The sequence below is a fragment of the Stenella coeruleoalba genome (genome assembly GCF_951394435.1).
Source record: "Stenella coeruleoalba genome assembly, chromosome: 16".
Lineage (NCBI taxonomy): Eukaryota > Metazoa > Chordata > Mammalia > Artiodactyla > Delphinidae > Stenella > Stenella coeruleoalba.
Genome location: NC_137162.1, coordinates 9,352,166 through 9,365,422, shown reverse-complemented (window position 1 = coordinate 9,365,422; position 13,257 = coordinate 9,352,166). Strand labels below are relative to the sequence as shown.

The 13,257-nt window shown below is 46.4% G+C and overlaps 1 protein-coding gene across 1 annotated transcript in view; it reads left to right on the top strand.

The window, feature by feature from the left end:
- HTRA1 (HtrA serine peptidase 1) overlaps positions 1-13,257 on the top strand; it is a 57,677-nt gene that overhangs the window by 21,791 nt on the left and 22,629 nt on the right. The window contains exons 2-3 of the mRNA XM_079900286.1: positions 10,230-10,329; positions 10,743-10,947. Of these exons, the coding sequence (XP_079756412.1) occupies positions 10,230-10,329; positions 10,743-10,947 (305 nt within the window). The remainder of the gene's footprint in view (positions 1-10,229; positions 10,330-10,742; positions 10,948-13,257) is intronic.

The window sequence follows — 13,257 nt, the reverse complement described above, 5'->3', positions numbered from 1 at the left end:
AGTGGCCATCCTTGTCTTGTTCCTGATCTTAGAGGAAATGCTTTCAGTTTTTCACCATTGAGAATGATGTTTGCTGTGGATTTGTCATATATGGCCTTTATTATGTTGAGGTAGGTTCCCTCTATGCCCACTTTCTGGAGAGTTTTTATCATAAATTAGTGTTGAATTTTGTCAAAAGCTTTTTCTGCATCTATTGAGACAGTCATATGGTTTTTCTTCTTCAGTTTGTTAATATGGTGCATCACATTGATTGATTTGCATATATTGAAGAATCCTTGCATCCCTGGGATAAATCCCACTTAATCATGGTGTGTGATCCTTTTAATGTGTTGTTGGATTCTGTTTGCTAGTATTTTGTTGAGGATTTTTGCATCTATATTCATCAGTGATATTGGTCTTTAATTTTTGTTTTTTTAATTTTCTCTGTCTGGTTTTGGTATCAGGGTGACGGTGGCCTCATAAAATGAGTTCGGGAGTGTCCCTCCTTCTGCAATTTTTTGGAAGAGTGTGAGAAGGATGGGTGTTAGCTATTCTCTAAATGTTTGATAGAATTCACCTGTGAAGCCATCCGGTGCTGGACTTCAGTTTGTTGGAAGATTTTAAATCACAGTTTCAATTTCATTACTTGTGATTGGTCTGTTCATATTTTCTATTTCTTCCTGGTTCAGTCTTGGAAGGTTATACTTTTCTAAGAATTTGGCCATTTCTTCCAGGTTTCCATTTTATCAGCATAGAGTTGCTTGTAGTAGTCTCTTAGGATGCTATGTATTTCTCAGGTGTGTGTTGTAACTTTTCTCTTTTCATTTCTCATTTTATTGATTTGAGTGCTCTCCCTCTTTTTCTTGATGAGTCTGGCTAATGGTTTATCAGTTTTGTTTATCTTCTCAAAGAACCATCTTTTACTTTTATTGATCTTTGCTATTGTTTTCTTTGTTTCTATTTCATTTATTTCTGCTCTGATCTTTATGATTTCTTTCCTTCTACTAACTTTGGGTTTTGTTTGTTCTTTCTCTAGCTCCTTTAGGTGTAAGGTTAGATTGTTTATTTGAGATGTTTGTTGTTTCTTGAGGTAGGATTGTATTGCTATAAAGTTCCCTCTTATAACTGCTTTTACTGCATCCCATAGGTTTTGGATCATCGTGTTTTCATTGTCATTTGTCTCTAGGTAGTTTTTGATTTCCTCTTTGATTTCCTCAGTGATCTCTTGGTTATTTAGTAGCATATTGTTTAGCCTCCATGTGTTCGTGTTTTTTACGTTTTTTCCCTGTAATTGATTTCTAATCTCATAGTGTTGTGGTCAGAAAACATGCTTGATATGATTTCAGTTTTCTTAAATTTACTGAGGCTTGATTTGTGACCCAAGATGTGATCTATCCTGGAGAATGTTCCGTGCACACTTAAGAAGAAAGTGTAATCTGCTGTTTTTGGATGGAATGTCCTATAAATATCAATTAAATCTATCTGGTCTATTGTGTCATTTAAAGCTTGTGGTTCCTTATTAATTTTCTGTTTGGATGATCTGTCCATTGGTGTAAGTGAGGTGTTAAAGTCCCCCACTATTATTGTGTTAACTGTCGATTTCCTCTTTTATAGCTGTTAGCAGTTGCCGTATGTATTGAGGTGCTCCTATGCTGGGTGCATATATATTTATAATTGTCATATCTTCTTCTTGGATTGATCCCTTGATCATTATGTAGTGTTCTTCCTTGTCTCTTGTAACATTCTTTATTTTAAAGTCTATTTTATCTGATATGAGTTTTGCTACTCCAGCTTTCTTTTGATTTACATTTGCATGGAATATCTTTTTCCATCCCCTCACTTTCAGTCTGTATGTGTCCCTAGGTCTGAAGTGGGTCTCTTGTAGACAGCATATATATGGGTCTTGTTTCTGTATCCATTCAGCTAGCCTGTGTCTTTTAGTTGGAGCATTTAATCCATTCACTTTTAAGGTAATTATCGATATGTATGTTCCTATTACCATTTTCTTAATTGTTTTGGGTTTGTTTTTGTAGGTCCTTTTCTTCTCTTGTGTTTCCCACTTAGAGAAGTTCCTTTAGCATTTGCTGTAGAGCTGGTTTGGTGGTGCTGAATTCTCTTAGCTTTTGCTTGTCCGTAAAGCTTTTGATTTCTCCATCGAATCTGAATGAGATCCTTGCTGGGTGGAGTAATCTTGGTTGTAGGTTCTTCCCTTTCATCACTTTAAACATGTCATGCCACTCCCTTCTGGCTTGTAGAGTTTCTGCTGAGAAATCAGCTGTTAACCTTATGGGAGTTCCCTTGTATGTTATTTGTTGTTTTTCCCTTGCCACTTTCAATAATTTTTCTTTGTTTAAGTTTTGCCAATTTGATTACTATGTGTCTTGGCATGTTTCTCCTTGGGTTTATCTTGTATGGGACTCTCTGCGCTTCCTGGACTTGGGTGGCTATTTCCTTTCCCATGTTAGGGAAGTTTTCGACTATAATCTCTTCAAATATTTTCTTGGATCCTTTCTCTCTTTCTTCTCCTTCTGGGACCCCTATAATGCAAATGTTTTTGTTTAATGTTGTCCCAGAGGTCTCTTAGGCTGTCTTCATTTCTTTTCATTCTTTTTTCTTTATTCTGTTCTGCAGCAGTGAATTCCACCATTCTGTCTTCCAGGTCACTTATCCATTCTTCTGCCTTGGTTATTCTGCTATTGATTCCTTCTAGTGTATTTTTCATTTCAGCTATTGTATTGTTCATCTCTGTTTGTTTGTTCTTTAAATCTTCTAGGTCTTTGTTAAACATTTCTTACATCTTCTCGATCTTTGCCTCCATTCTTTTTCCGAGGTCCTGGATCATCTTCACTATCATTATTCTGAATTTTTTTTCTGGAAGATTGTCTATCTCCAGTTCATTTAGTTGTTTTTCTGGGCTTTTGTCTTGTTCCTTCATCTGGTACATAGCCCTCTGCCTTTTCATCTTGTTTGTCTTTCTGTGAATGTGGTTTTTGTTCCACAGGCTGCAGGGTTGTAGTTCTTCTTGCTTCTGCTCTCTGCCCTCTGGTGGATGAGGCTATCTAAGAGGCTTGTGCAAGTTTCCTGATGGGAGGGACTGGTGGTGGGTAGAGCTGGCTGTTGCTCTGGTGGGCAGAGCTCAGTAAAACTTTAATCTGCTTGTCTGCTGGCTGGTGGGGCTGGGTTCCCTCCCTGTTGGTTGTTTGGCCTGAGGCGACCCAGCACTGGAGCCTACCTGGTCTTTGGTGGGGCTAATGGTGGACTCTGAGAGGGCTCACGCCAAGGAGTACTTCCCAGAACTTCTGCTGCTAGTGTCCTTGTCCTCGTGGTGAGCCACAGCCAACCCCCGCCTCTGCAGGAGGCCCTCCAACACTAGCAGGTAGGTCTGGTTCAGTCTCCTATGGGGTCACTGCTTCTTCCCCTGGGTCCCGATGCACACACTACTTTGTGTGTACCCTCCATGAGTGGAGTCTCTGTTTCCCCCAGTCCTGTTGAAGTCCTGCAATCAACTCCCGCTAGCCTTCAAAGTCTGATTCTCTGGGAATTCCTCCTCCTGTTGCCAGACCCCCAGTTTGGGAAGCCTGACATGGGGCTCAGAACCTTCACTCCAATGGGTGGACTTCTGTGGTGTAAGTGTTATCCAGTTTGTGAGTCACCCACCCAGCAGTTATGGCATTTGATTTTATTGTGATTGTGCCCCTCCTACCGTCTCACTGTGGCTTCTCCTTTGTCTTTGGATGTGGGGTGTCTTTTTTGGTGAGTTCCAGTGTCTTCCTGTCGATGATTGTTCAGCAGTTAGTTGTGATTCCGGTGCTCTGGTAAGAGGGAGTGAGAGTACATCCTTCTACTCCGCCATCTTGAACTAAATCCTCTTTTTTTTAAAATTAGAAAAGACAATTCTTTTGGCCACATGGCATGTGGGATCTTAGTTCCCCGACCAGGGGTTGAACCTGCGTTCCCTGCATTGGAAGCATGAAGTCTTAACCACTGGACCACCAGTGAATTCCAGTCTATAATTTTCTTATAATATCTTTGTCTGGCTTTTATATTAAGGTAATGCTGAGTTCATAAAATAAGTTGCGCAGTGTTTACCTTCTTTTTTTTTTTGCGGTACACAGGCCTCTCACTGTTGTGGGCTCTCCCGTTGCGGAGCACAGGCTCCGGAAGCGCAGGCTCAGCGGCCATGGCTCAAGGGCCTAGCAGCTCCGCGGCATGTGGGATCTTCCCGGACCGGGGCACGAACCCGCGTCCGCTGCATCGGCAGGCAGACTCTCAACCACTGCGCCACCAGGGAAGCCCTACCTTCTTTTTTGAGGAAAGTTTGTGAAGTGTTAATATTGTTTCTTTCTTACGTGTTTGGTAGAATTCGCCAGTGAAGCTGTATGGGTCTGACATTTTCTTTCTGGGAAGGTTGTTAACTACAAATACAGCTTCTTTAATAGCTGTAGGATTATTTGGGTTACCAATATCTTCTTCAGTGAGTTTTGATAAATTATGTCTTAAAAGAAATCTGTCCACTTTTTCTAAGCTGTAGAATTTATGTGCATAAATTTGTTCATGATACTTCCCTATCATGCTTTTATTGTCTGTAGGATCTGTATTGATGCTCCCTCTTTGACTCCCTGTTTGCCATTTTTGTCTTTTCTCTTTTTTTCATTCATCGGGAATGTAGGAAATACCTTACTTTCATGTTTCTGAATTCCCAGCTTTCCGTAATTGGCAGCTGTTACCGAATGCCAGCCAGTTCCAGCTTTCTGTATGATAATGGAGTAGCTAGAAGGGCCAGGTCGCAACCCGGCTTGAGACGTCCCATCCTCATTACCTTCTGCTGCCTCGGTTCTGGCATGATTAAACACGGCCCTCACTTCATAGAGGGAGTTATATTGGTCTTCTTCTGGTGAGGTTGGTTACTCCATGGGAATCTGAGGGAGTGCAGCTGGGCTTCAGTTCAGGCTAGACTACCCTGCTGACACAGTCCCTGTCTCCCAGTGGCTGCAGGTTGCCCTGTTAAGCTGGGGAACAGAGTACATGTCAAAGCCAGAAAAACCGCACACCTTCCCCTTGACCTCTGCCTCTGCACTTGTGGCCACGATGGCCCTGTTAGGAGGAGCCTCTAAGACGTACACAAATTTGCCAAGGTGAGGAGAGTGGTTCTCTGGACACTTTTCACCTCTCCCTTTACTCCTCTGCTGTGCCACTGAGGTACGTGGTGCTCACACCTGTCCAGAGCTGCCTACTGAGCAGCACCTCCACCAGTTCTCTTGTTTTTTTATTTTTAAACTATGCCGTAACTTGGCCAAGCACTTCATCATATACAGGAGCTCATAAAATCAGCATCAAAAACACATGGAGGTAGGGCTTCCCTGGTGGCGCAGTGGTTGAGAGTCCGTCTGCTGATGCAGGGGACACGGGTTCGTGCCCCGGCCCGGGAAGATCCCACATGCCGTGGAGCGGCTGGGCCCGTGAGCCATGGCCGCTGAGCCTGCACGTCCGGAGCCTGTGCTCCGCAACAGGAGAGGCCACAGCAGTGAGAGGCCTGCATACCGCAAAACAACAACAACAACAACAACAAAAAACAAAAAAAGAAAACACATGGAGGTAGATATTATTATCATCACATTTTATGGACAAGGGGAGAAGACATGGAGGAGTAAGGTGACATACTAAGGTCACATAGCCAATAAGTCCCATACCAAGTGTCACACTCTGATCTTTCTGAGACCAGAGCCTGTGCTCTTACCTATCCTCCCCATGCTGAGTGGCCTGGATGCCCCAGCCCTCCATCTGTCTGCATCACTTGGAGAGTGAGTTGTGGCAGAGCCAGCCCAGGTCCATCTCTGGAATTCTCCACCCTAGTTGACCCCTCTGGAAGGAAGATAGTTGACCTGCAGTTGAAATCACAGCAGGTGGGGCCAGCCAGGGTTTCTAAAGACCACGAGGCAGCGGCAGCTTCCTTTAGCTCGGTGGACAACCTTTTACATGGAGCAGGACCCTAGCATTGAGCCAAGCTGCTCTTAGCAACACTCTTATTCCTCATTCTGAAATTGCATTTGGACAAGACAAACACTTCCTTGGTTTGACGTTTTGCCCATCTTTGGACTATTAGTTGATAGTTCCTTCAGTTCAGTTGTTTCTGCTCTATTTATTTCTCCCATTAACACAGATCCACCAATGATAATAGAGGTCACCCGTTGCTTTTTTTTTCTTTTTCGGTACGCGGGCCTCACTGTTGTGGCCTCTCCCGTTGCGGAGCACAGGCTCCGGACGTGCAGGCTCGGCGGCCATGGCTCACGGGCCCAGCAGCTCCGCGGCATGTGGGATCTTCCCGGACCAGGGCACGAACCCGTGTCCCCTGCATCGGCAGGCGGACTCTCAACCACTGTGCCACCAGGGAAGTCCACCCATTGCTTTTTCATCTCAGCGGCACAATTAAGGCTTGTCACTGTGGCTTTTCAGTGTGGTCTGTGCACCCACTGTTCCTCCTCTCTGTTTACACATCTGCAGAATTAGGGGAGTCCTGTGCCCAATCTCAGATTCCACAGTCTCCTTATTTTGCTGTAGCATGTTGGAGTAAGGGGGAGAGACAGGGATTAGTTCATAGAATGTTGAAGGTGGAATAGACTTCACAGCTCATTCTAGAGGTAGTTGGCCCCATTTTACAGACGGGGAAATGGGGACCACCCGGTAGACTGCAGATGGAACCTGGGCCTTCTGGTGTCCAGGCCAGCATCCTTGCTGCTCTCCCACATTGCCATCCCAGGTGGACAGACCCTGGAGCCACTTTCTCTAGTGTGTGTGAGGAAGCAACTGCTTCTTGTTTTAGCTGGAAAAACCCATTCTCACTTTCATCCCTGATGTGGGCAGATTCTCCCGGGCTTATGTGGGAAGTAGGAAGAGGAAGCGAGTGAATGATTTTTAGTGGCAAGACTCTAGTAATCGTCCTTCTTTTGAGGGTCTCAGAATCTCCACACTTCCCTGGGGGTTGCTGGCCTTGTTGGAGTTAAGCCTCCTTTTGGCCTTTCCCAGGGAGCTAGTCCGAGGAAGCCCAGATGCATTTGTTTACAGTTGTCTCTGGGTGATGCTCATGGGTTCTGTGTTGGGAAGGAATGTTCCTATCCCCTTGTTTATATCTCCTGTTGGAGAATGCAGGGAGACACGCCAGTTAAATAACCACAGCTACCTGGGGTCCTGGGAGGGCAGCAGGTGTGTGATGTGGAGACGTTGTAGGTTTGCTCAGACTTTTCTGTTATTTATACACTCCAGGAAGAAAATTTAGTGTCTCTAGAGAAGTCGTTTATAGTCTCTGAGCCTCAGTTTCTCTAAATATAACATGGGAGCAATATCTGATTTTCCTCTTCCACAGGAAGGGTACCATAAGGAAGGCTTTTCTTTTCTTTTTTTTTAAATACATTTATTTACTTATTTTTGGCTGTGTTGGGTCTTTGTCGCCGCACGTGGGCTTTCTCTAGTTGTGGCGAGCGGGGGCTACCCTTTGCTGAGGTGCGCAGGCTTCTCATTGCGGTGGCTCCTGTTGTTGTGGAGCGCAGGCTCTAGGCACACGGGCTCTGTAGTTGTGGCGCACGGGCTTAGTTGCTCCGCGGCATGTGGGATCTTCCTGGACCAGGGCTCGAACCTGTGTCCCCTGCATTGGCGGCGGATTCTTAACCACTGCGCCACCAGGGAAGTCCCAGGAAGGCTTTTCTTAAGCTTATTTATTGAATTTATTTATTTTTGGCTGCAGTGGGTCTTCGTTGTTGTGCACAGGCTTTCTCTAGTCGCGGCGAGCTGGGCTACTCTTCGTTGTGGTGTGCAGGTTTCTCATTGCGGTGGCTTCTCTTGTTGTGGAGCACGGGCTGTAGGTGCACAGGCTTCAGTAGTTGTGGCATGCGGGCTCAGTAGTTGTGGCTCGCAGGCTCTAGAGCACAGGCTCAGTAGTTGTGGCACATGGGCTTAGTTGCTCCACGGCATGTGGGATCTTCCTGGACCAGGGCTCGAACCCATGTCCCCTGCACTGGCAGGTGGATTCTTAACCGCTGCACCGCCAGAGAAGCCCCAGGAAGGCTTTTCCGATGGTACCATATGAAAGGGTTCTGAAAGCAAAAATAATAAATATTATGCTACCATAAATTTGTTGAGTTAGTTAATCTTGCTCAGTAGTTGCAGATCTTTTTCTGCACCTTACAAAAATCAAGCTATGCAAAAAGAGAGCAGATTCCAGCCCTGAAATAAAGCAGCTCAGAGCCCAGTAGCCGTGACAGACAGGGGCCCTTTGTTCATCGATGGTCTTTCACTTCCAAGAAGGAAAGCTTGGGAGAGGCAGGCTGGTACCCGAGATGGCCCTGTGCCCAGGGGTATTGAGCTGGAGAACTGAGGTCCCTGGTGGGGACACACAGCCCAATCTGTACAGATGCTGTGGTGCCACTGGGGATGCCTGTGGACACGCAGCTCTGAGAGCCACAGAAGACTTGAGAGTGTCACAGCTTTCACAGCCTGGCACCTGGAGAACGGCTGTACCCCTGGCACAGAGGGGTGTGTTTGTGTGTAGGAGTGTATGTATCTGTGTATACGAGTGTAGCTGTGTGAATGTATGTATGTGTGTGAGTGTAAGAGCGTGTGTGTATACAAAAGTGTTTTGGTGAGAGTCAGAGTCTGTATGTAAGAGCGTGTGTGCATGCGTATGTGTGTGGATGTGTTTATGTGTGTGTACATGTGAGTATATGTATATGTGTGTACGATCATGAGTGTGAGAGTGAGTGTGTTTGTGAGCATATATTCATGAGTGTGTAAGTGTAGGTGTGGGCGTGTGTGTGTGTGTGTGTGTTGGGAGCACAGGCCCTTTGGTTAGCAAGGGGCAGTTTTGCAGGCCTGTGGTTTCCTTTTAAACCTCAGCCTCCTTGCGAACCCCCGTGTGTGAACGGTGAGGGAGGGAGACCAGCTGTGGTGAAGGGTCAGGGTTCTTTTCCTTTTATTTCCTACTCATCATGGATCAGTACTTTTGTAAAATATGCTAAAAATGAATTACTACCAAAATATAGTTTAAAAAGACAGAAAATATCAGCCCCGATTTAAAATTTTTAGATGCAAGAGGCATAAGATTTCTCCGTCAAATTTCTATGAAGGTTTCTGGAAGCTCCCTGTGAGTTCCTGCATGGGGCCAGGTGGCAGCGGGGCTGGCAGAGCTGCTGGGTGCAGCCCTGTGCTCGACCCACGGGCCAAGGCGGAGAGGAGGGAAAGGAAGGGGTGCGGGGGTTCTTGGCTACAGACTGGCCTGGAGCCCCTCTGCTGTCTCTCTGCAGAGAGACTTGTTCAGGGGTGTCAGCAGGTGGCACGGGTTTGGGGTCAGAACAAGAGGCTCAGGCTGCCTCTGCCACCCGTGTGCCCGCAGAATGGGGGCTCCCAGCCCCTGAGTCTCCAGGAGCTCATTTCTGAGTCAGATGCCATAGGTGTGCACATCGGGCTGGTGGTATCTAACTTTTTGCCTTGCTGGGAGACCTACATCAGATTTGTGATTGACAGCTTTGTCTGAAAGGAGCTTTGCAAAATGCCCACCATACGGGGGGTTCCCTCATTACAGTGCATATGTTTATAGAGAGAATTATGGTCATTCGATTTTCTCTTTTTTTTCCCCCCAACAGAATCAAGGCATCTCTTGTGTCTTTTGGCCTGGGATGTCCTGGGGTCGGGGAAATGGAGTGAGTGCTTAAGATGTGGTGGGAAGCTGCTCTGGGGACAGACAGCAGGAAAGACACCATCTGTGCCTTTGCCTTAATGCTTTTTCCTAGTAGCCTTTTAAATCTATAACACTTGATGGGCATCTTGTCAAAAACAGCCTCAGCCCTCCCCTCGACAGCGGCGGTGTGCTGAGAAGGGCTGCTGTGTGGTGCTGCGGGAGTCGGGGAAGGGACACTGGTGGACGGTGTCATGTCAAGGTGGCCCTCGGGCGACCAACTCTTTGGAAAAATGTAGGAGGCCCGGGTATCTGCTGGAGCCTCTGGTTCAACATTCTCGAGGTGAAACTATTGAGAGCAAGGAAGCCAAGACAAGAGGTCATCTTTGGTGGGTTTTGCCGTCTTATCTGAGTGGGTATTTCCTCAAGAACCAGAAAGGTCTTTGCAACTGAGCCCAGTTGCAAAGGGCTCTTGTCCTCACCCTCCTTCAGGTTTTCTGGCTCTTCTAACCTATATCTTTCTCCAGGTGGCCACAGCACAGAGCACAGCACCTTTTAAGTGTCTCGTCTTTGTTTCTGTTCTCAGGGCAGGAAGATCCCAACAGTTTGCGCCATAAATACAACTTCATTGCCGATGTGGTGGAGAAGATTGCTCCTGCTGTGGTTCACATCGAACTGTTTCGCAAGTAAAGAGAGCCTTCCTTTTGTTCCTCAGCCTCTGAAGCTCCCACTGAAACCGCTGCCATTAGCAAAACATCAGATCTATTTAAAGTGTCCCTGAATATAGTCCTACAGGAAGATAAGCATTTCTCCCTTGGGATGTTTTCCTGTTTGACTACTTAAATCTACATTCTTGACCCTTCTAGATATTTTAAGAACCTCTGGTTCTGAAGAGATTCCCTAAGAATATTTTCTAAGTGGAATGTTTGGATGCGTATAGAAGTCAGTCTAACGTTCCATTTTTTAAAGTTAAATAAAGCCAGTGTGTCAGGTAACAATTACTAGACGCGTGCTGCAGTTACAGAATCGGTTCATCAGTGTGTCTCAGAGCTGATCTGAAGATGTTTCAGCCTTAACCAGGTACTGTTTTTGGTTCTAGGCTTCCTTTTTCTAAGAGGGAGGTGCCTGTGGCCAGTGGGTCTGGGTTTATCGTGTCCGAAGATGGACTGATTGTGACAAACGCCCACGTGGTGACCAACAAGCACCGAGTCAAAGTTGAGCTGAAGAATGGTGCCACGTATGAGGCCAAAATCAAAGATGTGGATGAGAAGGCCGACATTGCACTTATTAAAATTGACCACGAGGTAAGTGTGTGCCCCACCTGCAGGACCAAGTTCTCAGGTGCCTTGACTGACATTTGGCTAAATCTGGAGAGGTCAAAAGGCACCAGAACTCCCTGATTTCATGAGATTCTGAAGCGGGACCAAACCAGTCAAGTCTGGACCAAAGGAGAACATTTAGGACATGCTGAGTGTGACCTGGGGTGAGGGAGGGGAGGGAGCTCATGGAAGCTTCTTTAATAAGCAGGCTATCAGGTGAGAGGTTTTTTGTTTGTTTGTTTGCGGTACGCGGGCCTCTCACTGCTGTGGCCTCTCCCGTTGCGGAGCACAGGCTCCGGACGCGCAGGCTCAGCGGCCATGGCTCACGGGCCCAGCCGCTCCGCGGCATGTGGGATCTTCCCGGACCCGGGCACGAACCCATGTCCCCTGCATCGGCAGGCGGACTCCCAACCACTGCGCCACCAGGGAAGCCCTCAGGTGAGAGTTTTCACAGTAGTGTTTTCAATTTTTATAAAAGAAAGCAATAGGTTTATAAAGAAATGAGTAGGTAAGCAGTGAAAATTGAGTTTCCCTTCCATTCTTAGCCCTGAGGCAACTGTGGCTGCAGATTTCTGTTCCTTTGTGCACTCATCACATATAGAGAATTTGCTGGGTTTTGAAGTTAGCCATCATTAGCATGTGAACAGCCACTCTGAAAACAAACCAGGTCTCCCAAATTGGGTTTTTGCAGAGTTACTAGGTGTGTTTTAAAACAATACTCCAGGTAGATAGCTAGTGGGAAGCAGCCGCATGGCACAGGGAGATTGGCTCGGTGCTTTGTGACCGCCTGGAGGGGTGGGATAGGGAGGATGGGAGGGAGGGAGACGGAAGAGGGAAGAGATATGGGAACATATGTATATGTGTAACTGATTCACTTTGTTATAAAGCAGAAACTAACACACCATTGTAAAGCAATTATACCCCAATAAAGATGTTAAAAAAACAAACAAACAAACAAACAATACTCCACACAAAAAAGTTTTGGAAACCGTGAATTAAAACAAAGCTGATGGATTTTGTCCGCATAGCACTTCTCAGAGCTTTTAACATGCTAACGTGCATATGACTCTCCTACGAAAGGGTGTGTACTCTAAACTACAATTTTCTGAGTGTAGACTTTTTTTTTTTTTAAACAGAGACACAAAGAGCTCAGTTTGGGAAAAGGTTTGCTTTCTTTTGAAATATTCTCCATGTAGGCATTTTTGTTCTGTTGATTTGTTTAGCAGTCTTCATACCTGAACTTAAATCCAATTTTTTTAGACCATCAACAGTTCCCAGTCTTTGGTACGTTAGTTATGGAGGTTTGTTTTGCTGTGTGGCAGGTGCCTAGAGAGATGGTGTTTTCTGGTTTCTCCACGCTCTTGTCATTTTCCAGACTTCATCTGGAAAGAGGAATCAGGCTAGGCTGGAATCTTGTTTCCGGCCCAGGAAAAAGGATCATAGACCTCGAGCCAGGAGGGATCTTCTTCTCCGGCTCTCTGTACATTTTACTTGATCCAAGCTGTGAAGTCAGACGCAGGTGGTACAGCACGGGCTGTTTATGTTTGTGTTGTTGATTGGGACAGAAACAGGCTCTGCGCCTGGTGTAGGTAACTAGGTAACTGGCCTTTAGCGATGTCTCAATTGCGTATTATTTCTGTTAGGTTACCGTGGAATTTCTGTAACAACTAATCTTTCAAAATGTGTTTATCGGTCACAGTATAATCATAATAACTTCTACTTGATAAGCGCCAAAGCTGGACCAGGCTCTGCCTTCATTTGTAACTTTCACCTAATCTGCACGATAGCGGTATTATTGCCATTTTATAGAGGAAGAAACAGGGGTTCCGAGAGCGTAAGTCACCTGCCCGAGGCCACACATCCAATGCTGTGGTGAAGTCACAGCCTCCGAAGCCGGCCAGGCTCCCCAGGTGCCCAAGCCCGTGACCGTTATGGGAGGGACGCAGCCTGGCCTTTTGATGTGATGGGCTGACTCAACTTTAAATAGCCCACTGGGAGGCTGGCGCACCCCGGCTTAGTTTCACACTGCGTGAAAGGTGTCCAGGATGTGGTAGTCTCACCGGAAGGAGGTGACCAGAATAGCATAGCCTGTGGCCACACGCGGGACTTCTCAGCTCCACCGAGCCCTGGGGAAGCAGCCAACCTTGCGGGCTGTCTGCAGGCAGGGCTCTGGTCTGGACGCTGCGTGAGCTGCCCCCGCGGGCTAATTTCATGTTTGGCACGCGTGGGAGCAGCCCATGCAGCTGCTCTGGCCGGGGGATGTCCTTTTCAGCTTTTGAGCCAAGGTGGCGAGTG